General features: G+C 50.6%; 2 protein-coding genes across 3 annotated transcripts in view; both read left to right on the top strand.

Annotated features, from left to right (window-relative positions):
• Cramp1 (cramped chromatin regulator homolog 1) overlaps nucleotides 1–13,437 on the top strand; it is a 48,674-nt gene extending 35,237 nt beyond the window's left edge. The window contains exons 12-21 of the mRNA XM_042698245.1: nucleotides 897–1,078; nucleotides 1,186–1,260; nucleotides 1,757–1,838; nucleotides 2,725–2,829; nucleotides 3,789–3,967; nucleotides 4,615–4,683; nucleotides 5,207–5,438; nucleotides 6,048–6,212; nucleotides 7,409–7,554; nucleotides 9,902–13,437. Coding sequence (XP_042554179.1) covers nucleotides 897–1,078; nucleotides 1,186–1,260; nucleotides 1,757–1,838; nucleotides 2,725–2,829; nucleotides 3,789–3,967; nucleotides 4,615–4,683; nucleotides 5,207–5,438; nucleotides 6,048–6,212; nucleotides 7,409–7,554; nucleotides 9,902–10,066 — 1,400 coding nt within the window. The 3' untranslated portion in view covers nucleotides 10,067–13,437. The remainder of the gene's footprint in view (nucleotides 1–896; nucleotides 1,079–1,185; nucleotides 1,261–1,756; nucleotides 1,839–2,724; nucleotides 2,830–3,788; nucleotides 3,968–4,614; nucleotides 4,684–5,206; nucleotides 5,439–6,047; nucleotides 6,213–7,408; nucleotides 7,555–9,901) is intronic.
• Nucleotides 1,446–27,119, top strand: part of Jpt2 (Jupiter microtubule associated homolog 2) — a 29,393-nt gene continuing 3,719 nt past the window's right edge. The window contains exons 1-3 of one of the 2 annotated variants that reach the window (XM_042698247.1): nucleotides 1,446–1,449; nucleotides 18,437–18,609; nucleotides 23,815–23,957. In XM_042698247.1, coding sequence (XP_042554181.1) covers nucleotides 18,465–18,609; nucleotides 23,815–23,957 — 288 coding nt within the window. In that variant the 5' untranslated portion in view covers nucleotides 1,446–1,449; nucleotides 18,437–18,464. Of the gene's footprint in view, nucleotides 1,450–13,856; nucleotides 13,949–18,436; nucleotides 18,610–23,814; nucleotides 23,958–27,119 lie in introns of those variants that run through there. The other variant, XM_042698246.1, reaches the window with a different exon arrangement.

Genomic DNA, 27,119 nt, shown 5'->3' with positions numbered 1-27,119 from the left:
GAAGCTGAGATTGAGATTATCTCGGGCAGAAAAGTTTAAGAGACTTTGTCTTTATAGGAGTCTCGCCGGGCGTTGGTGGCTCATGCCTGTCATCCTAGCTACTCAGGAGGCTGAGATCTGAGGATCACAGTTCAAAGCCAGCCCGGGCAGGAAAGGCCATGAGACTCTTATCTCCAATAAACCACTAGAAAACTGGAAGTGGTGCTGTGGCTCAAGCGGTAGAGCGCTAACCTTCAGCTGAAGTGTGCAGGGACAGCGCCCAGGCTCAGAGTTCAAGCCCCAAGACCAACCCCCCCCCCCCAAAAAAAAAAAAAAAAAGAGTCTCTTTGAGAGAAGTAGGATGGGGTGGTATGCACCGGTGTGAGCGGCGCCAGTGGGAAGCCTAGCCTGAAACCCCGACTCTGAAAGGAGAAAGGTGGAGACTAGGAGAATTGAGCCCCTTTCCTGAAACTAAACAGTGAAAAACCTGAGGCATTGGGGTGAAGGGTGAGGGTTGAATTAAGTATTAGGGTTAGCAATTGGCGTTCGGGGTAGAGGTGGCCTGGAATCCCGGCTGCCTGAGAGGAGGCAGATGGAACGTCAGGAGAAGTGAGGCCCTGTCCTGAAAATAACCAGGGAAAAGAAAGCTGGAGGCGTTGGGGTTGGAGCTGGGGTGCGAGTTGAGGCTGGAGGCGTTGGGGTTGGAGCTGGGGTGCGAGTTGAGGCTGGAGGCGTTGGGGTTGGAGCTGGGGTGCGAGTTGAGGCTGGAGGCGTTGGGGTTGGAGCTGGAGATAGGGTTGGGCTGGGGCTGGGTTCAGAAGGCATAGAGGCGGCTAAAGGGCTGTGGAGAGAATGCCTTCATGGAACTCTGCCTGTGGGTGATGCGGGTGAGTCAGTGTGTGGCCCTTCTTTTCTAGGGTTAAGAAATCCCCCAAGGCCCCTTTTGGTGGCCGGCCCCTCCAGCACTGGGAGCAGTGACTCAGATGGTGGCCTCTTTGCTGTGCCCACAACCTTACCACCCAACAGCCGACATGGGAAGCTCTTCTCTCCCAGTAAAGAAGCAGAACTGACTTTCCGGCAGCACCTGGACTCCATCAGTGTGAGTGCCAGGCCTGGGATGCCCCTGTAGCAGGTGCTGTGTCAGGGGAGGGCATGCCTTTAGTGCTCATGTCCCTTGTAGATGAAGCTGGATTTCTTCCCTTACAGATGCAGTCTGATTTCTTCTCACCAAAGCCCAAGAAACTGCGGAAACGGCACCTTCGGAAGCCATTGGTGGTCCAGGTGAGAGAACTTTGTGTGGATCTAGCCAGCTGTGGCCGCTGACTCTCCCACCGGCTGAGCTGGCTAGGACACAGGGATATTACCTGCCTTTCCTCTTATTTCTTAGCACCACCTAAGCAGGAAAAGCCAGAAGTGGCTCTGTGGTTCAAGTAGTAGAGCCCTAGCCTTGAGCTGAAGAGCTGGGACAGTGTTCAGGCCTCACTATCGGCAAAAACAAACAGACAAACAAAAAAGAAAAAAAAGACAGAAACACAAGGGACTGGTCGGGTTCCTTTCACAGAGGATCCAGTGTTACCAGGCTCAGGGCCCGCAGGACAGAAGGCGTCAGACCCATGCATCCTATGCATGCAGTTGTTATTGGCTCCGAAGCAAGCTCCCTGCATGCTTGTACCTGGCTCCCTCCTATTTGAATACTCCTTTGTAACACAGTTTCTGATGGATTTTTTGGGCACTAGTATCTTCTCGCCACCTTGATTTTTTTTTTTTTTCTTCACAGAGAACACTGCTTCCTAGGCCATCTGAAAATCAGTCCCACAATGTGTGCTCTTTCTCGATCCTGTCCAATTCTCCCATAGCTGGTAAGGCCTGGGTTTCTCTGTGTGCTTTTGCTTCCTGGGCGTGGCCTTGCCTTGGGAATGCAGATGTTGGTTTCCATGGCTGTTGTGTACCAATGTGCCCTCAGTGGTGGGCACAGTAGTAGGGGCTTTGCCTTCTCAGAGGTAGGAACAATTGGCCCTGTTCAGTTTTGTGGATTCTTTGCTTCTAGGTTCTGTGTATGATTATGTCAGGAAGTTCATGGAATAAATGTGTTCTTGGGCCATATAGATCATAGTTTCTTGTGACTGTAAATTTAGTAGGGGCCCTGGCACTTCCAACTGAGCAACATCAGACAGAGTTCCTCAGTAAAACACATGCTATATGATTTGTCTTTGCTGGTCTTGTTTCTGTGTGCGTGTGCGTGTGCGTGTGTGTGTGTGTTTGTGGAGAGGATGTGGGGATGGGACAAGGGAAGGGTGGAAGAGAGGGCCTCAGATACTACTGTGGACTGCTTCCAACCAAACCTTCTTGATCGTGTACTTAAAATACCCAACAGCCATCGATGGCTTTTCTCCGGCTAGTGAAAACAAATGGCTGTGGCCGAATTTTAATGCATGGTCTGATACACTGACTGCCCCCAGGCCCTGTATCTCTCTTTGGGAGTTTGTTACCCTTAAAATGCCTTTCCCAGGGCATTATAGTGGAGACTGCAGATCCTAGCAGAATTGAGACATTGTGCCATCATGGAATGTTCTAGGGCTCCCCTCTCTTGGGAGTCTGTGCTATGTGAAGCAAGTGTTGGGAGCGTTGGGTGGCTTTGTGTGATCCCCAGTGTGTCTGGTGAAGGAACTCCTCTGCAACCTGTTTTTGCACTGAGTCAGCACAGACCTGCCAGACTGACATGTTTGCTTTTGTCTTCCCTTGCAGGCAGAGGCTGGTTCCGGCCCATACAGTCCTCTCTGGCCAAAGCAGCTCTGTCTCGTCCGATTGTACCCAAGGTCCTTCCTCCCCAGGGCACCAATCACCTGGCCAGTAAGTCTCTAACCTGCAGTAACATCTACCATGTGATCTTCCTAAGTTGGCCTTTTTTTGTGTGTGTTGAGCTTGAACTCAGGAACTGGGCATTGTCCCTAAGCTCTTTTGCTCAACTTTCACTCTATCACTTAGAGCCACAGCTCCATTTCTGGTTTTCTAGTAGATAAGTAGAGATCAGAATTTCATGGACTTTCCAGCCCCAGCTAACTTTGAACCGGGACTCTCAGATCTCAGCCTCCTGAGGAGCTAGGATTATGGGTGTGATCACACTAGCCCCTGTGCCTTTTTTTTTTTTTTTTAATCAGAAGCCTTTTTAATGGGCTGGGAAGGTGTCTCAGTGGTAGAGCGCTTGCCTTGCATGCATGGGGCCCTGGGTTCGATTCCTCAGCACCACATAAGCAGAAAAAAAGCCAGAAGTGGTACTATGGCTCAAGTGGTAGCGCGCTAGCCTTGAGGTGAAGAGCTGAGGGGCAGTGCCTAGGCCCAGAGTTCAGGCCCCACGACTGGACCAAAAACAAAAAACAGAAGCCTTTTAAATAATTCTGTCTTCTCAAACTCACAGTATGTAGTTATCTTTCAAAAGAACACTAAAACTGGGTGTTGGTGACTTAGGCCTGCAATCTTAGCTACTTAGGAAGCTGAGATCTGAGGGTTGTGATTTGAAGCGAGTCTAAGAGGGAAGTCCCTGAGACTCTTGTCTCCACTTAACCACCAAAAGCCAGATGTGGATCTGTGGCTCCAGTGGCAGAGCACTAGCTTTGAGTAGAAAGCTCAAGGACAGCACCCAGGACCTGAGTTCAAGCCCCAGGACTGGCACAGAAGGAAACAAAAGGAAAAGCACAATAGCTTTGAGCTCTTCATTGAATTGAGGTTGGAGGGGAAGCGGCCCCGGATTCTCTGGATACATACATGCAGTATCCAGAAACAAGGCTTTAAAATGTTATTCCTGTCACCAGGTGCAATCGACTTAGCGGCTCAAAGTGCTGGAATCATCCCGAGGAGCCAGCTGCCAGTCTTGGATACCAAGGGCTCACCTGGCATCCCTTCACTGACTTCAGAGGAGGTGACTACCACGGTCTCTGGGCAGGACTCAGTCAGACCCCACCAGAGTGGCGGGGCCGTCCCTGCTGTGGGAGTGAGTATCTCTGGAAGAGCTCTTGCTGTGATAGATAACTTCTGGGGTTGGTCTTCTGGAGCCTGGCCCTGGGTCATGCTAGGCCCAGCGCTGCCTTTCAGTGGATCAGGCCTGATAAAGCTTACAAGCCACTGAGCAAGGAAGGCCGAGTAATGAACATGGCCCCTGCAGCAGAGAAAGGGAAGGAGGGAGCACACATTTGTTGTGGGATGCTGACGAATTCAGAGGTCAGACATGCGCGGCATTGTAGCGCTGACCTCATGAGCTCATGAGCCCTTCTTGGGCACTCAGCACTTTGTGAGCCTGGTTTGGCCTTGTTACCCATCCTGCCTGATTCTCCATGCCTATGTTTCTTGGCCAGCTTGTGGGCTGACTCCATGAGAGCCCAGGAAGCTCAGCTGTCCTGGTGTTCTGAGGTCAGATTCTTACTTGGGCTTGAATTCACAATGAAACAACCAAAAATAAATAAATAAATGAGTGTAGGTTCCTAAATGCTGTATAACACTTCCAGCCTAGAGCATGGTCCATTACCTGCCTCTCTGGCTGTTAAATTTCGACAGCCTTCTCCGGAGCTGCTCCAGGCCAGAGGTTGGTCATTTCTGTAGCGTTGATCCGTCCACTCACCAGTCTTCCTGGTGTTGTTGCAGGGCACGAACGACCCATTTATCAGCGTCCCACTGAGGCCAGAGCAGGAGCCAGTGACAGACGGTTTCCAGGTAGAGTGTGCTTTGGGGCTACAGAGCAAAGTAGCTGGCCCAGGACCTTCTGCAGTGCCAAGTCCCCACCCCTGGCCACAGACAGACCACAGCATTCAATGATTGTTTTGTTGTCCTGTCCACCTCACCTACTGCTGGTGATTGAATGAATCCGGCTATCTCCTCATTCCAGCATCCTTCCGTCACACCCAGTTACAGAAGGACTGGGTGTTTGGGGGCTCAAGAACAGCAGGAGGTCATCAGCTTATGCCTCCTCTGGCACTCAGTCTCCACCTGGGCATCACCAGTTGATCCACTGGCAGCCCTGAAGCAGTCCCAGCCCCCCTTGCCATGGCCTTCTGACACTGCTCACCGTTTCAGGAGTAGTCAGTTCTGAGCGTGTCCTCCCTTGGGAGGAGGGGGGGCGCGTTTGGGGCACTGTGCCTACGGCAGCCACCAAGCTGTGAGGCTGAGGCCATAGTCATTGTTTTGCTTTGGGTTCTGGTTTTCCACTTGAGCCATAGCAGTGCCTGTTTCCTGGCAGGGTTCTTCTGTGCTCTCCTTACCTGAACTACCCAAGACTCCTCTCCCGAATGGTCTCTCCATACCTCTGCCTTCATCAGAAGGCTCCAGCACCCGGCTCTCCCCACCTAATGTCTCTGCACTGCTGGACATCTCCCTGCCTGGCCCACCCGAGGATGTGCTCTCTCAGGGAGAGCCCACCACGCAGATCAGCGACTCCATCATCGAAATCGCCATTAGCTCGGGCCAGTACGGTAAGACCGGGTGGCCTCTCATCCCCCGGCAGCTAGGTCCTGCAGGAGGCGGTGACTACATTTGCCCTGTGCCATTTTGTTCTGCTGCATATTCACCAAACTTCCTGGAGGCTTCCCAGTTCCATTGTTACCTCTGAGCATCACATAACCTTCCACTACAAGGTGCTCCGGTAGGGAGTGTTGATGGAGAGGTGGTCCTGACCCTCCTGCTCATGGTCTTATGGGAGGATTTCTCTTGACCTTGAAAATAAAACAGCTCAGTCCTCAAGGCCCTCTGTAGCCTAGGTATCACTGTCCCGGTTGAATGAGTCTGGCAGAGAGCTCACCGTCTGCAGCACTATGGCAGTGGCTGGAAAGGCAGCCACCCTCGGCTGTGGCCCCATCCTCTCTGTCTGGCAGTGTTCTGGTGGAGAGTGCTGTCATGTTGCAGTCCTGCAGCACATCCTTCCTGCAGCATGAGTCACCAGGAAGCTCTGTGGTACTCTTATCTCTGGTATGGGCTCAGGAGTCTTGAGTTTCCTTGAGTGAGCAGTGTACAGCCCCCGCCTCCCACTGTCTTCTTGCTGGTGGGTTGGGGAAGTGTCTCTGATCCGTAGTATTGGTTGGCAGGTGAAGGAGTCCCTCTTTCTCCAGCAAAACTAAATGGCAGCGACAGTTCCAAGAGTCTTCCCTCCCCATCTAGCAGCCCCCAGCCCAACTGGATTGCCTCTCCTACCCACGACCCCCAGTGGTACCCCAGCGACTCCACAGACTCTTCGCTCAGCAATTTGTTTGGTGAGTGTCTGGGGGAGGGGTCTCCTTTGCCCGGTAGCAGGGACTGAGTCCAAAGACTGCATTCTCTGCACTCTGGCCACACTTCTGCTGGGAGTTGTGCTTAGTTCTCAAGTGTTTGTTTTTTCCTTTGTTGGTTTTTTTAAGCATAACATTTATATTGAAAAACAGATGTTCAGTAGGTAGTTCAATGAATGTTGACACATTTATAAGCCCTGATAGATAGCCCACCACACAGTAAAGACCCCTCGTGGTATTGTCTCCAGTCTGTCCAGGTGGCCTGGTCCTGCCCAACTAGGCTCTTACAGGCTGAAGCTGAGCCAGTGACGAAGTAAGCAGTCCATCTTAGAGCCCCTCCTTCCTTCCCTCCCTTCCCTCTTTCTTCCCCCTCCCTCCCTCCCTCCTTTCCTTCCTCCTTCTGTAAGGCAATCTGAAGTGAATGTTATAGAGATCTTGCAGCATATTGTTGACCAGAGTGGGAGAGTCATCGAGTTTGTGTTTGTCTGTGCATTTCCCTGATACTGAATGCTAGTGTGCAAGAAGAAGCATACTTGGAAAGGGACAGCATCCCTGGTTCTCTTGTGACCAGCGTAGATAGAGCTCCCCTTTGCGTCTGGCTTTAGCCCCTTGAGGTCTGAGTGTGGTGAGCACGTAGGGTTGGTCATGTGATAGGCAGTCCTGAGGAGGCATCCGGAACACATGATACACTTGGTTAGCTCTGCCTTTGGGCACCATGCTTGGTGGTCTAGAAGTACTGGGGGCTTTAGATAATTGGGAAGTAGAAGAAGCCAACCCCTCCCCTAAGTGGTTCCTTTTGTTTCCAGTGACAGTGCAGATGTGTGCAAGGTAACAGGCAAATCATGAAAAATTTAAAGCAACCTTGGTGCCTATTACTGAGGGACTGGTTGCAGAGAATAATATTCTGGGGGGGTTGGAGAAGTGGCAATCAGTTGGTGCAATGCGTGTGATCCCGGATCACTGGCCGAGCAAAGCCAGTCGCAGCACGGTGACGCCGTCCCAGCGTGATCCCGGATCACTGGCGGAGCAAAGCCAGTCGCAGCATGGTGACGCCGTCCCAGCGTGATCCCGGATCACTGGCCGAGCAAAGCCAGTCACAGCACGGTGATGCCGTCCCGAGTGCGAAGTGGTAGCCTCCCTGTGCCAGAGTCAAACTGTGGCCTGTGGCTTTCTCTTTCCAGCCAGCTTCATCTCCCCGGAGAAGAGCCGGAAGACGCTGCCAGCTACCATGGGGACCAACAGTGGCACTTCTTTGCTTGGCCCCAGCTTGTTGGATGGAAACTCCAGGGACTCTTTCGTGTCCAGGTCCCTGGCCGATGTTGCAGAAGTAAGTGCCCTCCCATGCACCTGAATCTGACTGCCCACCCCTGCTCTAGAGGGCGCCTGCTTCTTCCTGCCGCCTGTAGCTTGCAAAAGTCCTCACTAGGGTGAAACCAGCATTCAGTAAATACAGATCTGAAATGTGCGGGTACTGGGCTGTGTCCAGTGACACCCTGCTCCTTGAACACATCAGCACTGGGAAGTGCTGAAGCCAAGGTGTGAACAGTTCTGCAGAGGCCAGCAGACTGGATCTCACTTATTCTCCTCCACACGTATGACCTCAGGCTGCCTCCATTTCCTGATCTGAGAGATGTGGAGCTGCTGTGAGGTGTGCATGGTTGTGTCATCACCAGTCCTGTCCTGGTAGCGGGGATCTTCACATCTTCCTGTGCTGTGCTGTGCTGTGTCCATGGCTCTGTCCTTCCGGTGGATACCATCATTTCCCACTCATTCTTGTCCCACACTTACTTGGTGACAGTAGGTATCATGTTATGGCAGGTGCTTGACTGGCCAGTGTGACCAATCAATGGGCCATTTTTGTTATTAATGCTTTAGAGAGGGTCTCACTGTGTAGCGTGAACTCTGGGCCTGGCGCTGTACCTCAGCTCTTCAGCTCAAGGCGAGCGCTCTACCACTTGAGCCACAGCACCACTTCTGGTTTTCTGAGTGGCTAACTGGAGATAAGAGTCTCACTGACTTTCCCATCCCCCATCCCGGCTGGCTTTGAATCTTGATCCTCAGATCTCAGTCTCCTGAGTAGCTAGGATTACAGGCATGAGCCACCATCGCCCAGCTGTTTGTTTGCTTATTTATTCTGTCATGGAGCTTGAACTCAGGTATTATGGGAGCTGTCCATGAACTCTTTTTGTTCAAAGCTAGTGCTCTAACACTTGGAGTCACAGCACAGCTTCCAGTTTTCTGATGGTTAATTGGAGATAAGAGTCTCATGGACTTTCCTGATCGTGTTAGCTTCACATCAATCTTCAGATCTCATCCTCCTGAGTAGCTAGGATTACAGGTGTCAGTCACCAGTACCTGACTTGCTTTGTTCATTTTGAAAACGAATTTCAAAAGTTTACCATGACTCAGACTCACAATAAAAAGTTTAAAATTTAGTTCATACCATAGCTCTACTAAAAAATTTCAAAAGGAGCTGGGCACCAGTGGCTCCCACATGTAATCTTAGCTACTCAGGACACTGAGATCTGAGGATCGTGGTTCAAAGTCAGCTGGGGTAGGAAAGTCTGTGAGATTCTTATCTCTAGTACTGTAAACTACTAAGAAAAAGCCAGTAGTGCTGTGGTTCAAGCAGTAGAGTGCTAGCCTTAAGCCAAAGACGCTCAAGAGTCCAGGCCCAGAGTTCAAGTCCTGGGCTAGCAAAAAAAAAAAAAAACTCCCAAGGTTTCTTATTCAGTATGCCACGTAGTTCATAGGGAAGTCTTTGTGGCCTACTCTGTGCTAGGCACTGCTAAAGTCAGAGGCAACAAGACAAAGCCCCTGGCTGCAGGCAGCTTCCATTTTTTTAGAAGCTCACTGTAAAAAGTGAAGGGGCCAAGTCTTTTTTGCTTTCAGCATAAAGTTGTGCTCTACAGAGCCTTGCGTCTCTCTTGATCTTCCTTTCTGCCTGGGCCCTATGTCATGTGGAGGGCTGGGAGCAGTGTCCACTTCAGGGCCTTTGCATTTGCTATTTCTTTGGATGAAGATATTCTTCCGTCATACATTCATGTGACTTCTTCCCACGTTCATCAGATCCTGACATGTTGGAGACCCTCGTCTGATGCCACCCCTGTGGCAAACTCCCCTGCTTTCATTTCCTTCAACTTTCTCTCTCACCTCTGCCTTCTGGTGTTACTTCTGATTTTGTCTCTTCACGGTTCTTCCCCTATGCCCCAGTTCTCCCCCATAAGTCTCTGGAGGGAAGGAGTTGCAGCTCTAATCCCAGAGCCAGCCATGCCGGGCTCCCATTGTGCTCTCTACAAATGGTACAGAAAGGGCTCACTGGAGCCGGGCGCTGGTGGCTCACGCCTGTAATCCTAGCTACTCAGGAGGCTGAGATCTGAGGATCGCGGTTCAAAGCCAGCCCGGGCAGGAGAGACAGTGAGACTCCTATCTCCAATAAACCACCAGAAAACCGGAAGTGGCGCTGTAGCTCAAGTGGTAGAGCGCTTGCCTTGAGCTGAAGAGCTGAAGGACAGCGCCCAGGCCCAGAGTTCAAGCCCCACGGCCGACCAAAAAAAAAAAAAAAAGAAAGGGCTCACTGGATTCCGCCAGTGGCATCCCTTGGTGTCCAGTGGCCTCCCATGCAAATGGTGATGCATCTGACCTGGTTTTCCTTTGTCCCTTCTGTCTTGCAGGTGGTAGATTCCCAGCTGGTGTGCATGATGAACGAGAACAGCATCGATTACATATCTAGGTTCAATGACCTGGCCCAAGAGCTGTCCATCACCGAGCCAGGCCGCCGAGAGGTTCTCTTTGATGGTGGTGGAGGTGGACCCCCTGTTGGCGACTTCTCCCAGTGACTGTGCCTCATGGAGAGGGCGTTCTGTATGAAGCAGGGAAAAGCTTATGGGGCTGAGGTTATCCTCACTTTTGACAGATGAGACCTTCCAACTAGAGGAAAGCAAGTCAAGCCCAGAGTCCCTAAAGATTGTCAGGACAGGGCACCTCTGCAGCTCAGCGTGTGCAGCACATAGGAACAGGTGATCAAGGCTCCATTCCATATGCAGAGCCTGTGATATCTCAGGGCGAGCTCTGAGAAGGGCTGACCTCAGAAACTGCCATGGTGTGGGAGCCTTTCCTTGTTGTATTGGGGCCTGGGCTATATGGGCTGGGCCTTCTAGAGTGTCTCCCTGCATAAGTCATGTCTGGCCCAGTTGACTTTGGAGCTATGATCTGTGCAGAACGCTATAGCCCCTGCTGTCTCCTCTCTGAAGCCCTCTTCCCTACGTGGCTGATCTTTGGAGATGACACCAAGAGTGGTGGTGGGCATAGCACAGACTTTGGCCACACATACTTTATGGATGCTCTGGTCATGTGGCAGAGAATGGTCCCCGGCCTATGCAACCAACATCATCTCCCAGAATGCTGACCCTTGCTTGAGTTTTCCCCTTCCAGTGGCTTTGATTGGCCTGGCATAACCAGAAGGGGGAAAGAATCATGTCTTATGCAGGTTGTGGACATTTTATAGGGTCCAGCTAAGCTGGTTGAAAATATTTCATGTTTCAGGAATTAGGAGGCATGGAAAAGAAAGAACAGAGTCCTTCCTCTCTAGCTGACTTCCTTCCAGTGTTCTCCAGCAAGTTCCTTTAAGTGACCTGAAATTTATTTTTATTGAGCTTTCTACCCTAAGCACACATTAATATGGCTGTAGTTACGGCTTCTTCCTGGCCCATTCTGTGGCAGACCTGCCTCGGTGGGGTTGATTTTCTTTTCCCCGGCATTGGTTCAGTGTACACGTAGCCCATGCGTTGTAATCTCTCGCATGTCTCTGACCCAGGACTTACTTCCTCCTTTTCAAGGACCCTGGCAGATTTTAGACTTCACCACTGTGTCCTCCTGGTGACTCCCTCCTGGAGCCCCACAGGGGCCCCTAGTTACTACTGCAGGTAGTAACTAGTGTCCAGACTTTTCCAAAATAGCGCCATCTTGCCTTCGCAGTTTGAGGAGGTTGATTCCAGCTCACAGATCACCAACTAACCATATCTGGCATGGCCAGGAGCCATGGCACTAGGCAGGTGAGACGCACTGTCTCTGCTCACCCAGCATGAACCCTTTCTCCTCCCTACCTGAAACTTCCCTCTTCTCCCACTCCCTGGTGGCCCCCAAAGCCAGCCTAAGCTCTCCGCCGACTTTTCTTCCCATCTGCAGCGACCCAGAGGGAAGAAAAGCCCCCTGTTGGATCTTGCCTCTGGCGGGAGTAGGGGGATCTCCCCTAGATTTAATTTTTGCCAAAAATAAATCCATATACTGGGGTGAAAAGCCACTAGATCTTACCTCTACAACACTCTAAATCTCACCAAGCCATGTGGCTACCCCTGACTACAGGAGTAGAGGGAGAGATAAGGACAGTGGCTCTAGACATCAGCTTCTTTCCTTTGCCTCCCTGACTGTAACTGGCTTCTCTCCTGCAAATCCTGACACTATGTGCAGCCTCCTTCCCTGCATCTCTGAGAAAACAGCTCCTGGCTGTGGAGGGGCTAGGGGAGAGTACCGCTGAATTAGCAGGTAGACCACAGTGTACAATGGCCATGCCCTGGCCCATGCTGTGCTTAGTACTGCGGCCTCCTGGAGTTGGCACTTTACTGAACTGAAGAAACCTCTTAGATGTCTAGCCCACTGCAAGTCAGGACACCAGGCTGAGCAGAGGCAACTGCCAATATCCTCAACACTCAGAGGGTCGAAGCCATTGACACCAGTAACAAGCATGGAAGCTAGCTGTAGCCTGGGGTATTTTATCAGGGCAGTTGGCATCCTGAGCTGTGTCCTGTCCTCTGATAGGAATATAACTTGAGACTAGGCTCTTGTATATACCCTATCCTGTTCCCAACCCTAGGCAGAGATGGCTTGCAGGAAAAACTGCTTGCCACCATTGTCACCCAGTGGCTGGCTGGCTCATTAAGTGGCGGAGTGCACTGATGAGTCTCCTTCAGTGAAGCCGACAGGATTCTGGAGGATTCTGGGGCTTTAGCAGCCAGACAGGTAGACATGTTTGGTTGCCATGATTTAGTCAAGAAAGTGGTGAATTTCTTTTCTCCTAGTCTAAGTGAATTTTGTCTATAAAATAATCTGGCAACTGCTAAAAGCTGGAGTTTTCCAAAGACCCAGCAGAGAAGCCCCCAGGCCTCCAGCCTCTGCATTTCAGCGTGGCTGAGGAGCGGGTGAACCCGGGGCTTGGTTTGGGTGTGGGAATGTGGGAGTGATTATGATGAGACAAGTTTTTGTTTTTGTTTTTTAAAGGAAATCTTTCCCTAATCTCTTCCCCTGATCCAATCCTTTGACTAACTCATCTTTCCTGCATATTAAGACCAGTTTTATTGGTGTTGAGGAAGTTGGTGTCTCTCCTCACGTGTTTGGAATGTGCAGTGATGAACATCACATCTCTGGGTGTGGAGGCAAGTAGAGTTCACACATCAGGTAGGGCCCTTGCTCAGGGAGCCGGAAGCTTGGGCATGGCATTGTTTGTCAGCATACTGCCCCGCACCTGTTTCTCAGCATGGGAATGCTTCATGTTCATTCCATGTGTTGGCCTCCTTGCTGGCAGGAGGGGGAGCTCCCTTTAGAAAGTTTACTGACATTGTTAGACCACCCCTAAAGTCTTTTAAGTCCGAATCTCTGCAAGACCAAGCCAGGGAAGTGGGAATGAGTACAACTACTTTTTACCACATTTCTGTCAGATGCATTCATAAGAAAATACCGCACTTTGTCTTAAAAACAAATCTTTTTTAAGCTAAGAAACCCCACAATACACCTTTCCTAGGTGTGGCCCTGATCTCCCAGTCTGTCCTAGGTCAGTCCAGTGTAGGAAGCACTACACCAGCCCGCCCCTTCTTCCTTGATGGGATCATCGGCTGGCGCTGCAGCCAGGCCACAGAACTCAGTGCTGTTTGCTTTAATAATCGTTAAGCCATATCATCTAAGGTTTCCGGCTTGTTTGAGATGTGAATTTGTCTTATAGATATAAATATACAGTGTATTATAAAGCAGAATGCCTGCCCTTCCTGATTATTTTTTGTACCATATTGTAAATTATATTATTTATTCTTTACCAATTTGGGGAATAAGGTGTTTTGGTTATTTAATATAATAAAAGCTGTTAAACTTATGTTTAAACTTCCAGTTCAAAATGTAAATGTTTTTATTGTGCATAAATACATACTAATACTTGACCTAACACGTGTCTTGTGCCGGTGTTTAGCGCCAGTGCGCCCTGGTGAGCCCCTGGGCAAGACCAGTGCAGTCCCTGGCCACCGGGGCTCGGCAGGGCTTCGGACAGTGCCTCCCTCCCAGCAGGTGCCCCCGCCCCGTCGGGGCTGGGAACCTCGCCTTCCACCCCACCCGGGGCGGGTCGGTGGCAGAGGGCGGGGCGAGCTGAAGGCCAATTCTCAAAGCGAACTCTTGAGCGGCGTCTGCTTCGGCCAATCCACTACCATCGCGACGCCGGCCCGTGCAGGCCTCCCTCCGGTAGGGGGCGGGTTCTTGCGGAGGGGGGGGGAGGCGTGAAGCCTTGCGCAAGGATAGGCTATGGGAGCGTGATTGGCACGCGGGAAGTCCAACGGGCGCGGAGAGGCCAGGATACCTGCGCTGGTTCGGGCGGGAACCGCGTCTCTGGCGCTGAGGGAAGCCCGGGGCGCGGACGACATGTTCCAGGGTGCGGACGGCGAGGTTGGCAGGCCGAGTTCCAGGTACACGGCCCGCGGGCCGGCGCGAGCGGCCAGGCTCGGCGAGGGGCGGCCACGTGGCAGGCGGGCGGGGCTGGAATTGTCCCCGATTCGGGCAGAGTCGTGAGCGGCTCCCCTCCGGGTGCGGAGCGCGCGCTGGGGCCGAGGGGCGCGGCGGGCGGCGCGGGCCCGGGAGGACCGGGGGCCGAGGGGCGCGGCGGGCGGCGCGGGCCCGGGAGGACCGGGGGCCGAGGGGCGCGGCGGGCGGCGCGGGCCCGGGAGGACCGGGGGCCGAGGGGCGCGGCGGGCGGCGCGGGCCCGGGAGGACCGGGGGCCGAGGGGCGCGGCGGGCGGCGCGGGCCCGGGAGGACCGGGGGCCGAGGGCCCGGAGGGCGGGCGGCGCGGGCCCGGGAGGACCGGGGACCCGGCGGCAGGCGGCGGGCGGCGCGGGCCGGGAGGACAGGGGGCCGAGGACCCGGCGGCGGGCGGCGGGCGGCGCGGGCCGGGAGGACGGGCGGCTGAGGACCCGGCGGGCGGGCGGGCGGGCGGGCGGCGAGGACCGGGGGGCGGGCGGGCGGGCGGCGAGGACCGGGGGGCGGGCGGGCGGGCGGCGAGGACCCGGCGGGCGGGCGGGCGGGCGGCGAGGACCCGGCGGGCGGGCGGGCGGGCGGGCGGCGAGGACCGGGGGGCGGGCGGGCGGGCGGCGAGGACCGGCGGGCGGGCGGGCGGGCGGGCGGCGAGGACCGGCGGGCGGGCGGGCGGGCGGCGAGGACCGGGGGGCGGGCGGGCGGGCGGCGAGGACCGGCGGGCGGGCGGCGCGGCGAGGACCGGGGGGGCGGGCGGGCGGCGAGGACCGGGGGGCGGGCGGGCGGCGAGGACCGGCGGGCGGGCGGGCGGGCGGGCGGCGCGGGCTCCCGAGCGCCCTGCGTTTCCCCGGCGCTCGGCGCGGCGCCGCGTGGCCGCGCCCCCGGCTCCCCCTCCCGACGCGGCGCGGTGGCCCCGGCCCGGCTCTCGCCGTCCGCGGGGCGTGGACCTGGGGCGCGGGGCCGGGGCTCCCCCGCCGCCGCAGCGCCGCTTCTGGTTTTCTGGTGGCTCGTTGGCGGTGAGAGGCTCGCGGACTCTCCTGCCCGGGCTGGCTTCGAACCGCGATCCCCAGAGCTCAGCCTCCTGAGAAGCCGGAGGGCGGGCTGAGCCGCCCTCTTCATTGCACGGCTCTGCCCGGGGTCGGGCGGGAGCCGCGGCTCTGGCGCTCGGGGCCGCCCCGGCTTCTCCCGGAAAGGAGCGCTCCTGCGGCTGTTGATACCCTTCCAGGTTTTTTCTTCAGATCCTCCACTTTCTGTTTTCATTCGCTCATTCATTTCTTGGTGACGGTGATCTCGTGGTAAGACTTTTCTACTTTTAAAGCAGGCCTTCCCAAGAATCCAAAGTCATTTACACTGTCATTTATTGTTTATTGATGGGTGCTGGTCCTGGGCATAGTCCTTGAGCATCTTCACACAAGGCTGATGCTCTACCACTTGAGCCACAACTCCACTTCCGGCTTTTTAGTGGTTCATTGGACATTGGAGACTTCCGGACTTTCCTGCCTGGGCTGGCCTCAAACCACTATCTCCAGGTCTCAGCCGCCTGAGTAGCTAATGTTTACGGGTGTGAGCCAACAGGTGCCCAGCTTTGATATTTGTGCAGGTTTGGACAAAGGCCATTTTCACATCTTCTCTCAAGCCTCCTCACCCGTCCCCAAAAGCTTCTCCAAAACAAGCGGTTGAGCAATTTTGAACTGGTCAAACGTGAACAGTTTTCTGCCTCTCCAGTCCCACAGTCCACCTGAGCATTCTTCCAGACATATGTCTCTTATTTCCTATATTGAATATCTTTACTAAAACATAATGAAAGGGGTATCACAAGAGGAAAACGTAATTGGTGCACACCATATTGAAAATTTGTCCTAAAGTATCTGAGCTGGCTAGCACTCCCCTCCCCCAGTCTCATTGTGGTAACTTCTGCTTGAAGCTCCCAGGAGGCCACACTGGGTCATTGTTGTAGGTCCTATTTTTATTGAAAGGCCTGTTGAACTCAGACCCTGCTTGCACTGGCGTGGCTGCTGGAGGCTGTGAAACCCGTTGTACTGGGCCCCACTCACTGCCTTTGTGATGGAGATAGCCTCAGACCAGGTTCCCAGGCCAGAACGTGCTCCAGCACTATACTTTCCTTTTCTATGCTTGTTTTCCAATGAAAGAAAAATCAGAATGTAACATCTTGTATTTCACCACCCCAGAAACGGTTCATTTGAAATAAACTGCCACTTGCCTCTTAGGTCTCTCCAGAGACAGCTTGGAAGTTGCCAACCTTCTTTTTTTTTTGGGGGGGTCCGGTCGTGGGGCCTCAACTCTGGGCCTGGGCGCTGTCCCTCAGCTCTTCAGCTCAAGGCTAGTGCTCTACCACTTGAGCCACAGCGCCACTTCTGGCTTTTTTCTTTTTGCTTATGTGGTGCTGAGGAATCGAACCCAGGGCCCCGAGCATACAAGGCAAGCGCTCTACCACGGAGCCACCTTCCCAGCCCCTGCCAACCTTCTTGTGCTTTGCTCTTACTCTTGCATGCAGCACAAACCTCAGACACAGCTGGTTTTCCCCTTAAATCTGAGGTTCTGGTCAAAGGATTTGATGTCACTCATCTTCATGTCTAGAAGGCTTCGTGCAGAGTTGCAGTGTTACATTATCTGAAGTTGTGTTAGAAGCAGAGGAAAAAGAGACTGTAAACCCAAGCATGTTAGACTTGCAACTAGGTAAGAAAAATAGGACAAATAACCAGAGCCGTGTGATTTGTAAGTGGGTGGGGAAACTTCATGGCTTTGTCCTCCAGCAATACACCTGTGGTTTTAATTCATAAATTTTTCAAGGAATCATTAACTGCTGAACAAGGCAGGTTTTTTGACACATCTGCTTTCCCCTTTTTGCAAGCAGATAGAGACCTAGTACCAGCTCAAAGGCCTGCCAGTATGTGCCTGGCATCTGTGGTGTTGAGTGGCCAGCGGAGGCTCTCTGTTGGGGCATGGGTGGCGCACTGTCTGCACTCCGAAGCGCATATGACTTCCTCACTTTCTGCTGTCCTCCCTTGTGGCAGACTGAATGCTCCATTTGTCAGCTGCTCCTTGTACTTTGGAGGGAACAAGAGCATTTTCATTATCCTATTCCTTTTAGCTCCACCATGAGCAACCCATGTCCCTGTGGATTTCCAGTGAGGCCTAACCTCCTCTTAGCTTTCACACACATAGTTTCAAGTAGTTGTAAGTGTCTGAGTCACTCCCATTTCTGAGGCCTTAGGGGGCCACACACTAGTTTAAGATTCAGTTTCTGGAGATTTCTTCTCTGGAATGAATTTTAAATCTAACTGAATGTCTAGAGAAGACACTCGCCCCAGATGCCATGGTCAAAAATACACAGTGGTCCTGTTAGGTGCTTCCATACTAGTATTGGGCATTTCACTGTGACACCAGACTTGGGCCACAGACTACAAACCCTGTAAGTCACACAAGAAGCAGTAGAATCGTAAGTCAGTTGGGCTGCAGCTCATACATGGACTGGACACTCTTGTACCTTTCTTTTTTTGGGGGGGCGGGGTCTGGTTGTGGGGCCTGATCTCTGGGCCTGGGCGCTGTCCCTCAGCTCTTCAGCTCAAAGCTAGCGCTCTACCACTTGAGCCACAGCACCACTTCTGGCTTTTTTCTTTTTGCTTGTGTGGTGCTGAGGAATCGAACCCAGGGCCTCAGGCATGCAAGGCAAGCACTCCACTACTGAGCCACCTTCCCAGCCCCTCTTGTACCTTTCTGAAGGGTTAACACAGGTCAAACCCAACCCCCACTGCAGGAGCTGAGCTCTACCAGGGCCCCAGGCCACTGTCTCTCGGCACTTGAATATGGGGGGGAGGAGGGGGATGTGCTACCAAGTGTCAGCTACTCACAGGGGTTGAGGCATGGAAAGAACAAAATATCTCTTTAATCATGCCTTTTAGGGCTGGGGATGTGGGGATGCTTGCCTAGCATGCATGAAGCCCTGGGTTCAATTCCTCAGTACCATATACACAGGAAAAAGCCCAAAGTGGTGCTGTGACTCAAGTGGTAGAGTGCTAGTCTTGAGCAAAAAGAAGCTTAGGGACACCAGGCCCTGAATTCAAGCCCCAGGACTGGCCAAAAAACAAACAAACAAAAACAATGTCTTTTATTCCATTCACACTCATTTCTTATAAAGTAGCTTAATTTAAATCTATTAGAATGAATTTCTGATTTGTTCTTTTTATAATGTGGCTCCTAGAAATGTGAAACTCCTCATGGTTTTTGTGTGTATGTGTTTGAAACATGGTCTCACTGTGTAGCACAGTTTGTCCTCCAACTCTGGTCCTCCCAAATACTGTTATCACAAGCAAACACTATAGTACCCAGAGTGGCTCTCATTTCTGCTGCCTACTGTTGGAGCCTGGTGGGAAAAATCACCATCACCAATCTGTTGATTCCTGAGACGTGTGCTTACCTGTGTTTACAGGTCCATGAAGCCCCCAGGAGGAGAAGCAAGCAATATTTTTGGAAGTCCAGAAGAAGCGATTCCTTCATGCAGGCCTAATAGGATGGCATCTAATATTTTTGGACCAACCGAAGGGCCTCAGAACATACCAAAGAGAACAAACCCACCAGGTATAGACCTTTGTAATTTTTATTTTTATTTTTTTTTCTTTGTAATTTTTAGTTGTGGGTTTTGTGGGGTTTATTTGCCTCTATTCTTTTCTGTTGTTCCTTTGAAAATAACTATTTCTTTTGTTTGTTTAGAGTCAGAGTCTTGCTGTGTATCCCAGATTACAAAAACTTTCAGAGTTGGTGGCTCACACCTATAATCCTATCTACTCAGGAGGGGTCCTGGTTCAAAGCCATCCTAGGCAGGAAAGTCCATGAGACCCTTAACCAATTAACCACCAGAAAACCAGAAGTAGCACTGTGGTTTTACCCTAAGCTTAAGAGCTCGGGGATAGTACTCAGCCCAGAGCTCAAGCCCCATGGAAACTGCCCCCCCCCCAAAAAAAAAAAAAAAAAAAAAACTTACAACAATCTTCCTGTCTCATTTTCCCTCGCTCTGAGATTAAAGAGAAGCTTACTGTGCCAGGCTTCTATTTCTTTCTATCCTCTCAGATATTTTCTGGTATATGTTATCCTTTGGCATCAAAGTTTTTCTAAAACTTCTCCCTTGTGAAGATGGCTTGAGCACACAAATCCCATCTACTCCTCAGACACTGACTGAGTGAGGATATTGAACTGAACAGTAGGAGTTTGGTTCTTGGACTCTTGGAAATTCTTAAGTTCCATGCAAATATTTATGCATTCAAGCATTTTTCTTTCTGTGTGTGTGACAGAGAGAGTCAGTACTGGGGCTTGAACTCAAGGAATTAACACACTCACTGGCATTTTTTGTTCAAGGCAGTCAGTCTACTGGCTTTTTGCTGGTTAATAGGAGATAGAAGAGTCTCATGGACTTCTTTGCCTGGGCTGGCTTTGAATCCTGATCCTTAGGTCTCAGCCAATCATTTTTATGGTGTTATTGACTTTCAGTGGGATTAAAACTGTGTAGACATCTAGACAGTTCTTCATTACTTGCCTACCCTAATGGTTAGAGAAGAAAATAATTTTTATTTTTGTAAGAAATTTTTAAGTTGGCTCATGCTGACCTAATGAGGAGGCTGAGATCAGGACAGGAAAGATCTTGAGTTTGAAGCCAGCCAGTCGGGGCAAACTCTTAAGACTTCAAAGCCAAATTTAAGACAACAAAGACAGGTCCCTATGGCTCATGTATATAACCTCAGTTACTCAAGAGGCTGAAATCTGAGTATCACGCTTTCCTGCCAACCCAGGCAGGAAAGTTTGAGACTCTTATCTCCACTTAACTACCAAAAAACAGAAGTGGAGCTTAATTAAGTGGCTCAAGTGGTAGAGTGCTAGCCTTGAGCAAAAAAGCTCAGGGATAGTGTCCAAACCCCAAGTTCAGGCCCTAGGATCTACACGTTCTGCGCATGGGCATACATACATACACACACACACAATTGCCAACAAAATAAGCTGGCTAAAGGTGTAGTTTAAGTGTTAGAGCCCTAGCCAGGCTAGCAAATCAGCTGAGCAAGTATGAGGTCATGAGTTCAAAAGACTTAGTTTAGTGTCTGTAATCTCTATTCTCTGGAGGTTGAGACAGAAAGATAGTGATTTTAAGACCAGCCCGGATTAAATAGCCAGACCCTGTTTCCAAAAGAAAGTGTGGTAGGAGAGAGAAAAGGAGAAGAAATTGTTTTGCTTATTGGTTGGTGGCTGTTGGAGTTGTTGGAATATGGTCAGCAGAAACGCCTGCAGCTCCTAGAGTGACTGATGTTCTCATGGTGTCCAGCTCAGGTTAGGGCCAGGAATGGTCCCCTCGGACCAGGACAGCAGAGCAGCTTGTGGTACGCAAGGTCATCTCAAGCCCAGGGTAGCTAGGTGAGTGAGAGCTGACTGTGGCCCTTCCTCAGCGGAGGGCCTGTGTGGTGGCTTATGTGTCTGTTGGGCTTCCTGGAGAGCTTGAACCTCATGCCCATGGGCACTGGAACACTCAAACGCCTGGTGGGGAGCCCGGACCCCGTGACCAGGGGCTCGGCAGCGTGTTTGAGGAGCTGCACCTGCCGCTCGCTGCCTGACCAAGTTTCTCATCTTGTGGCTCTGGAGTTTCTTTCCATCAACCAGAGGCTCTTGAGAATACTCCGAGAAGCCCCAGAGGTACAAAGGCAGAGTGTGCTCTCTCTCCCCCTTTCATTCGTCTTTCTTCCTCACTACTGGCTTGTCTAGGTCTTTACTGATTGTTTCTGTGTTTACCTGAGTGTGATGATGCTAAGTGTTTAGCATGTGGTTTTTCACCACAATTATAGGAGGTAGGCGGTAGTGTGGTCCTTTGACGATAAAACTTTCCTCTGTAAGAAGCTTCTGCAATAGGAAAGCACTGGCACGCCTGAGTCCTTCACCTACTTAGTGGCAGGAGTAGCTTTTGGATCTGAGTTTTCCTGCCTCGTGCCTGTGTGCTAACCTTACCTTCTGAATGCACCATCTGGATAAATCTCTTCAAATATAGAGTCCTGGGTCAACAACTTGCAAACATTCCTGTGGTTTATCCCTAATGTATATATGTGCTTGTATGTACCAATATAGTGGTTACCTTGCTTTTATTTTCCTTCAATTATGAGTGAATGTAGGCTTTTTCTTTTTCTTTTTTTTTCTAGTCTGGGGCTTGAACTCAGGGCCTGGGCACTGTTCCTGAGAACAGTGAGAAGCTAGCACTCTACCACTTGAGCCACAGCGCCACTTCCGGTTTTTTCTGTGTATGTGGTGCTGAGGGCTCGAACCCAGGGCTTCATGCATGCTAGGCAAGCACTCTACCACTGAGCCACCTTCCTGGCCCTAGCCAGCTTTTCTTGCTTCAAAGCTCAACTCCTCTTTCAAGAAAGATGTTGAGTAATAATAAGTATGTGGTTAAACTATATTGAAAGGGTAACGAGTGAGCGATTTGCATGTAAGCCCTCGGGGATGACCAGGAATGACATGATGGTAGGGGCCCCCTCTCTGCCTGGTGATCCAGACACCTTTGCTAGCAAGGCCAGAAACCTCACCAAGGGGTGCCTGCAGGACACCTGCATCAACTGTTTCAATTCAGTACTCACCTGGGTAGGAGTCTTATCTATTAGTTGAGAAGATAGGTCACTTGCCTAAGGTCACACAGTGAGTGAGTGACAGCAGGGACTCTGCCCCTAGCAGCAGCCTTGCCCCAGAGGCCCAGTCCGGTCCCACTCCATACTGGTTTTACAAACCACCGGTGTTCAGTTTCCAGATTGGATCTCTGGGAGGTCCACAGCTGGGGTTTGGGAATGTTTTATGATAACCCTGAAGTTGCCCAAGTCCAACCTGTCCCTGAAAGTTCTTGTCTCCGCCCCCCACAAAGGCAAATGCATTGCACAAGCCCCACTTTCCATGCACAGGTAAAGACTTCCTGACAGCATTAGTTTAGGCCTCTAGAAGTTGACGCTCCCTGTTCTGCTTTGGCCCCACCCCGCTGAGGGCTGTGTGGATTGCTCCTGCTCCCCTGTTCCTCCTGCGCGTGGGTCCAGTGATGCTTATCAGCCCTGTGGTTGCCATGTGATCATCATAGCCAGTAAATAACTTTAAAAATGTAATTATTTGAAAGTAGAAAACACAAAAGACAACTCTTTACAAAGAGCTTCTTAGATTCCTTACACTTTCTTACACACCCTTGGTCCTTATATTTCTTACACTTTCTAATACTACACACCTGTCTTTCCTACTTTCCTGAGTACTCCCCCCCCCCCCCCCTTATCTTCCTTTTTTTTCTTTTTCCTTTTCTTTTTTGGCCAGTCATGGGGTTTGAACTCAGAGTCTGGGTGTTGTCTCTGAGCGTTTTTTTCCCCCACTCAAGGCGAGTGCTCTACCACTTTAAGCCATAGTATCACTTCTGGTTTTCTGCTGTGGCTGACTTCAAACTGCAGTCCTCATATCCCAGCCTCCTGAGTAGCTAGGGTGACAGGTGTGAGCCACCTGGGCTTGGCTCCTGATTACTTTTCTTTGTTTTTGTGGTATTGAGATTTGTACTCAGGGCCTCACAATTTATAGGCAAGGCACTTTGCCACATTCTCAGCCCCCTTTTCCTCTTTCTTGAGTTATTTTTCAGGTAGGGTCTCTGTCAGGTGTGTCTCCTGAGTAGGGGATCACAGGCTCACCACCATACCTGGTCTAGTTGTTAAACCAGCTATTATCTTGTTATCTTGCCATTTTCCTGCTGGGCTGAACCTTGACCCTCCTAATCTCTGTTTCCCGAGAGGTTGGGATTTCAGATTTCAGGAAATCACATTTTTCTTTACTCAAGTCCAAGCCAATGAGATCCCTCTTTTTATATTAAAATGTTATAGTGCTATACAGATTGTTCATAGAACATGTATAACAGTTCTTTCTTTTTACTATATAGAAAACCATAGCTGATACTTACTGAATGTTTATATCCTAGGCATTGTTCCATGCTACAGTATCTCATTGAATTTTCATACAGCCCTGAGAGAAAAAACTTTTTATTTTCCCTACTCTACAGATGAGGAATTAGAGATAGAAAAAGGCCAAGTGTCTTTTGTATAGCCACACAGGTAGTGAGTGGGTGTCTTTTCTTTCCCTCTGTAGATTTGTGGGGTACCAATGCTTTGAGTTTGATATCTGCCTCCATTTAGCGTAGTGCTTTGTGGAAGGTGGATCGTTGCTGTCTGCTGAGTAAAGACAGTTATCAGTTGGTGTCATATAGTAGGCATCTTTCTGCCTACCATAGATGTCTAGGCTTTCTTGTGTCAAGTCCAGCAGGCCCAGATGGCTGTTCACAAGAATTTCCATCTGAGATGCATATTTTTATCAAAAATGTTACATTTCCTTAATCAGAAATACCTAGTCATCACTGGAAGGTCCAGCCAGAATGAGATCAGAATGACTAGTAAATGTTATTTTCCAGATTACAAGTTTGTCTCCAGTAGGGCGTGTTAATAACTAAAGAACTCTACATGAACTCAACATGTTTGTTGTTTTGAATAGTTAAGTGTTCAGGAAACTCATGAGGGGCAATGTGCTGTGTGGTTCCTTCTAGAGGCCTGCCTGGATTCGGGGGGGGGGGGGGCGGGGTGCTGATCTAGAAGACATGAAGGCCCAGCTGGCCCCGGTGAAGGAGTTGGCTGGCAGCAAGCTCGGTACCTGCACTGTCACTGTCGTGAGGTAACAAACGTAGTGACAAATGTGAGGAAGCAGCAGATGGCTGCTGCAGTGCTCAGTGTCCTGTGGTTGTTTCTGCAGGGGGGAAAGGAAGTGGTATCTTTGAAGAATCAACTCCTGTGCAGACCCGGCAACGTCTGAACCCACCTGGTGGGAAGACCAGTGACATTTTCGGGTCCCCAGTCACTGCCACTTCACCCTTGGCACACCCAAACAAACCCAAGGTATGGATGACATTCAGATAGCAGACGTAAAAGAAAACAGAGTGGAGCCAAATTCTTAGAAAAGGCTCCAAGGAAGGTGTGACATGACTTAAGAAAAGGCAAGGTGGATGACGCCGAATTTCCTGGTGTTGTCATTTGCTGTTGGGTTGGGAGATCCCCTGAGTCACCCAGGGAACTGGGAACAGGTTCCAGCCTCATGAGGCCCGCCGTCAGCAGTGCGCTGCTCTTCCTGTGCTCCTCACTGTGCCGGAGAGAGGAGGAGAGCACCTGGCACAAATGTGGCTGTACGCTGTTCATTTTGGAAAGAAAGATGATGGCTGATGATGGGTTATTCACCGTAGGATGACGAAGTCCTTGTACTTGATACCAGTGTGCATAGCTACAGCATTCTACACACCTTTGATGCAAGATGAGCACAGTCTCCCGAACAGTAGAAAGATGAGCAAGTACAGATTAGATATCTGTGAGCCCCTGGGCTCCAGGTCCAGTGACAGGGTGAATCCTAGCTTCCCTGTGCACCAGGGCCAGCACAGCCTACCTTGGTATTTGTGGTAGGCCGAGTGGTGGTAGACTTTTCTGTGCTATACTTTGGCTAGAGCTTATCTGTATTAAAGGTGAGGACTTTACTGCCAATTACTAGATTTTTTTTTTTTTTTTGCCAGTCCTGGGGCTTGAACTCAGGGTCTGGGCACTGTTCCCAAGCTTCATTTGCTTAAGGATAGCATACTGCCACTTGAGCCACAGTGGCACTTCCAGCTTTTTCTGTTTATGAAGTACTGAAGAACCCAGTGTTTCATTCATGGTAGGCAAGCACTCTAACACTAAGCCTCATTTCCAGCCCCCTAGAAATACTTTTAAACTATGCTTTTCCACTTATTTTTGTGATCAAAGAACCAGAAGCAAAACAGCATGAACCCAGCAGTGCCCAGTGAAAAATTATATTTTTTGAGAGGACATTAAAATTTAAAAACGATTTAGTATGTGTAAAGCACTTTGGTTTACCAAGTACTGTAGCATTACTCATCCCAATATCCCACAGAGTCCCTAGAATGTGCAGTCCATGAAGGTGAAGGCCTGAGTTTGCTAGTTGTCTCAGCAGAGCATGTATCTCAGAGCATGAAGAGGAGGAATCACCCACTCATTGAGTACCCTGCCATTCATGCTGGTCCTTCATAGAATCCCACATCAAGAGTACTTTAACAGAGGAGTATATTGAGGTTTAGATAGGACCTTCCCGAGTTCTTCAGAGATTTCTTTCTTTGCTGAAGCTACTTTGTCCCTAAGGAATTTGTAAATCAGTTTCCTGTAGTATGTATATGATTTCCCCAGACATAGAAACAAAGCCCAAAACTCAGCTCTACTAAAATGGAGAGCCTGATTTGCAAGGCTGCTCCCATAATCTAGTGTCTTAAGGCGATACAACTTTGGCGTAAAGGTGAGTCAAAATAGCTTAGTTGGCCTGGGAAGGTGGCTTGGTGGTAGAGTGCTTGCCTTGTATGCATGAGGCCCTGGATTCGATTCCTCAACACCACATAAGCAAAAAAGAAAAAAGCCGGAAGTGGCGCTGTGGCTCAAGTGGTAGAGCACTAGTCTTAAACTGAAGAGCTGAGGAACAGCGCCCAGGCCTAGAGTTCAGGCCCCAAAACTGACACACAAAAAAAATAGCTATAATCCTATAATCCTAGCTACTTTAGGAGGCTGGGACCTGAAGATCACAGTTGAAAGCCAGCCCAGGGGGAAAGTCTCCAAGTAACTATCAAAAAAGGCTGGAAGTGGAGCTGTGACTTAAGTGGTAGAACATTAGCCCTGAGCAAAAAGCTCAGGGACAGTGCCCCATGACACACACACACACAAATGTATAGTTCTCTCAAACTGAAAAGCTTTTTCATGTGTGTGTGTCAGTACCAGTACAGGGGCTTGAACTTGGCTTTCCCACTCAAGGATGGCACCTGAGCCTCAGTCACTACCCAATGCCAGCTTTTTGCTAGCTAATTAGAAATAAGAGTCTCACAGACTTTTTTTTTTTTTTTTTTTTTGGTCGGTCATGGGTCTTGACCTCTGGGCCTGGGTGCTGTCCCTCAGTTCTTCAGCTCAAGGCGAGCGCGCTACCACCTGAGCTACAGCGCCACTTTTGGTTTTCTAGTGGTTTATTGGAGATAGGAGTCTCATGGGATCCTCAGATCTCAGCCTCCTGAGTAGCTAGGATTACAGGCATAGCCACCAGCGCCCGGCTTCTCACAGACTTTTTAACCTTGGCTGTCACCCTCCTGAGTGAATAGGATAAAGTCTCCGTTTTTAGCGTGGGCCAGCCTGGACTCTCATTCTTTGATGTATGCCTACTGCATAGCTGGCATGACAGACGCACGATACACTCAGGGTTGTTGTTATGGTAAAGGTGGCACACAGAGTCACTCAGCTTTGTAATGGTTGAGGTGGAGGTCTTGTGAGCTTTTTGTCCAGTCTGGCCTTGAATCACAGCTCTTCCTACCTCAGCCTCCCAAGTAGTTTAATTATAGGCATGAATCACCACACACAGCTAAAAGAAATTCTCAACCATTTCTGGATAAATGAAATATCTAAATATCTTAAGAATTGGTGGGGTCTAAGGCTAGGTGATAAGGGTGAGAGACAGAAGACAGTGGATGTCATTGAAGCAGTTAGCAGGCTACATGGGACTTACTGTGTGACTCCATCTGCTTTGTTTTGGTAGCACAGAACCCAGACTCTCTTGGCTAGCCCAGCCCTCTACTGCTTATGATTAAATCATCCATGATAAAATCATGTTTTAAATGTAGCTGGGGGGGGGGGGGACAGGGGAAGGGAAAGGGTAAATGAGTAAAATAAGTGAGTACTTTATGTATATGTGAAAATGGAACCGTGAAACCTATTAAGATTAGTTTAAAAGGCAGGAGGGGGAGGTAAGACATCGGTAGAGAGATATTGTTAGGCTATATGGGAGTATCACAGTGGAATACCCCTAACTAATTTTTGCTAATAAAAATGTTTGCTTTAGGGCTGGGAAGGTGGCTTAGTGGTAGAGTGCTTGCCTTGCATGCCAGAGGCCCTGGGTTCAATTCCTCAGCGCCACATAAGCAAAAAGAAAAAAGCCAGAAGTGGTGCTGTGGCTCAAGTGGTAGAGCGCTAGCCCTGAGCTGAAGAGCT

This window comes from Dipodomys spectabilis, unplaced genomic scaffold (assembly GCF_019054845.1).
Source record: "Dipodomys spectabilis isolate Male_0828 unplaced genomic scaffold, ASM1905484v1 ptg000231l, whole genome shotgun sequence".
Classification (NCBI taxonomy): domain Eukaryota; kingdom Metazoa; phylum Chordata; class Mammalia; order Rodentia; family Heteromyidae; genus Dipodomys; species Dipodomys spectabilis.
Note: the sequence above shows the minus strand (reverse complement) of the source record. Positions and strands in the feature narration are given on the sequence as shown.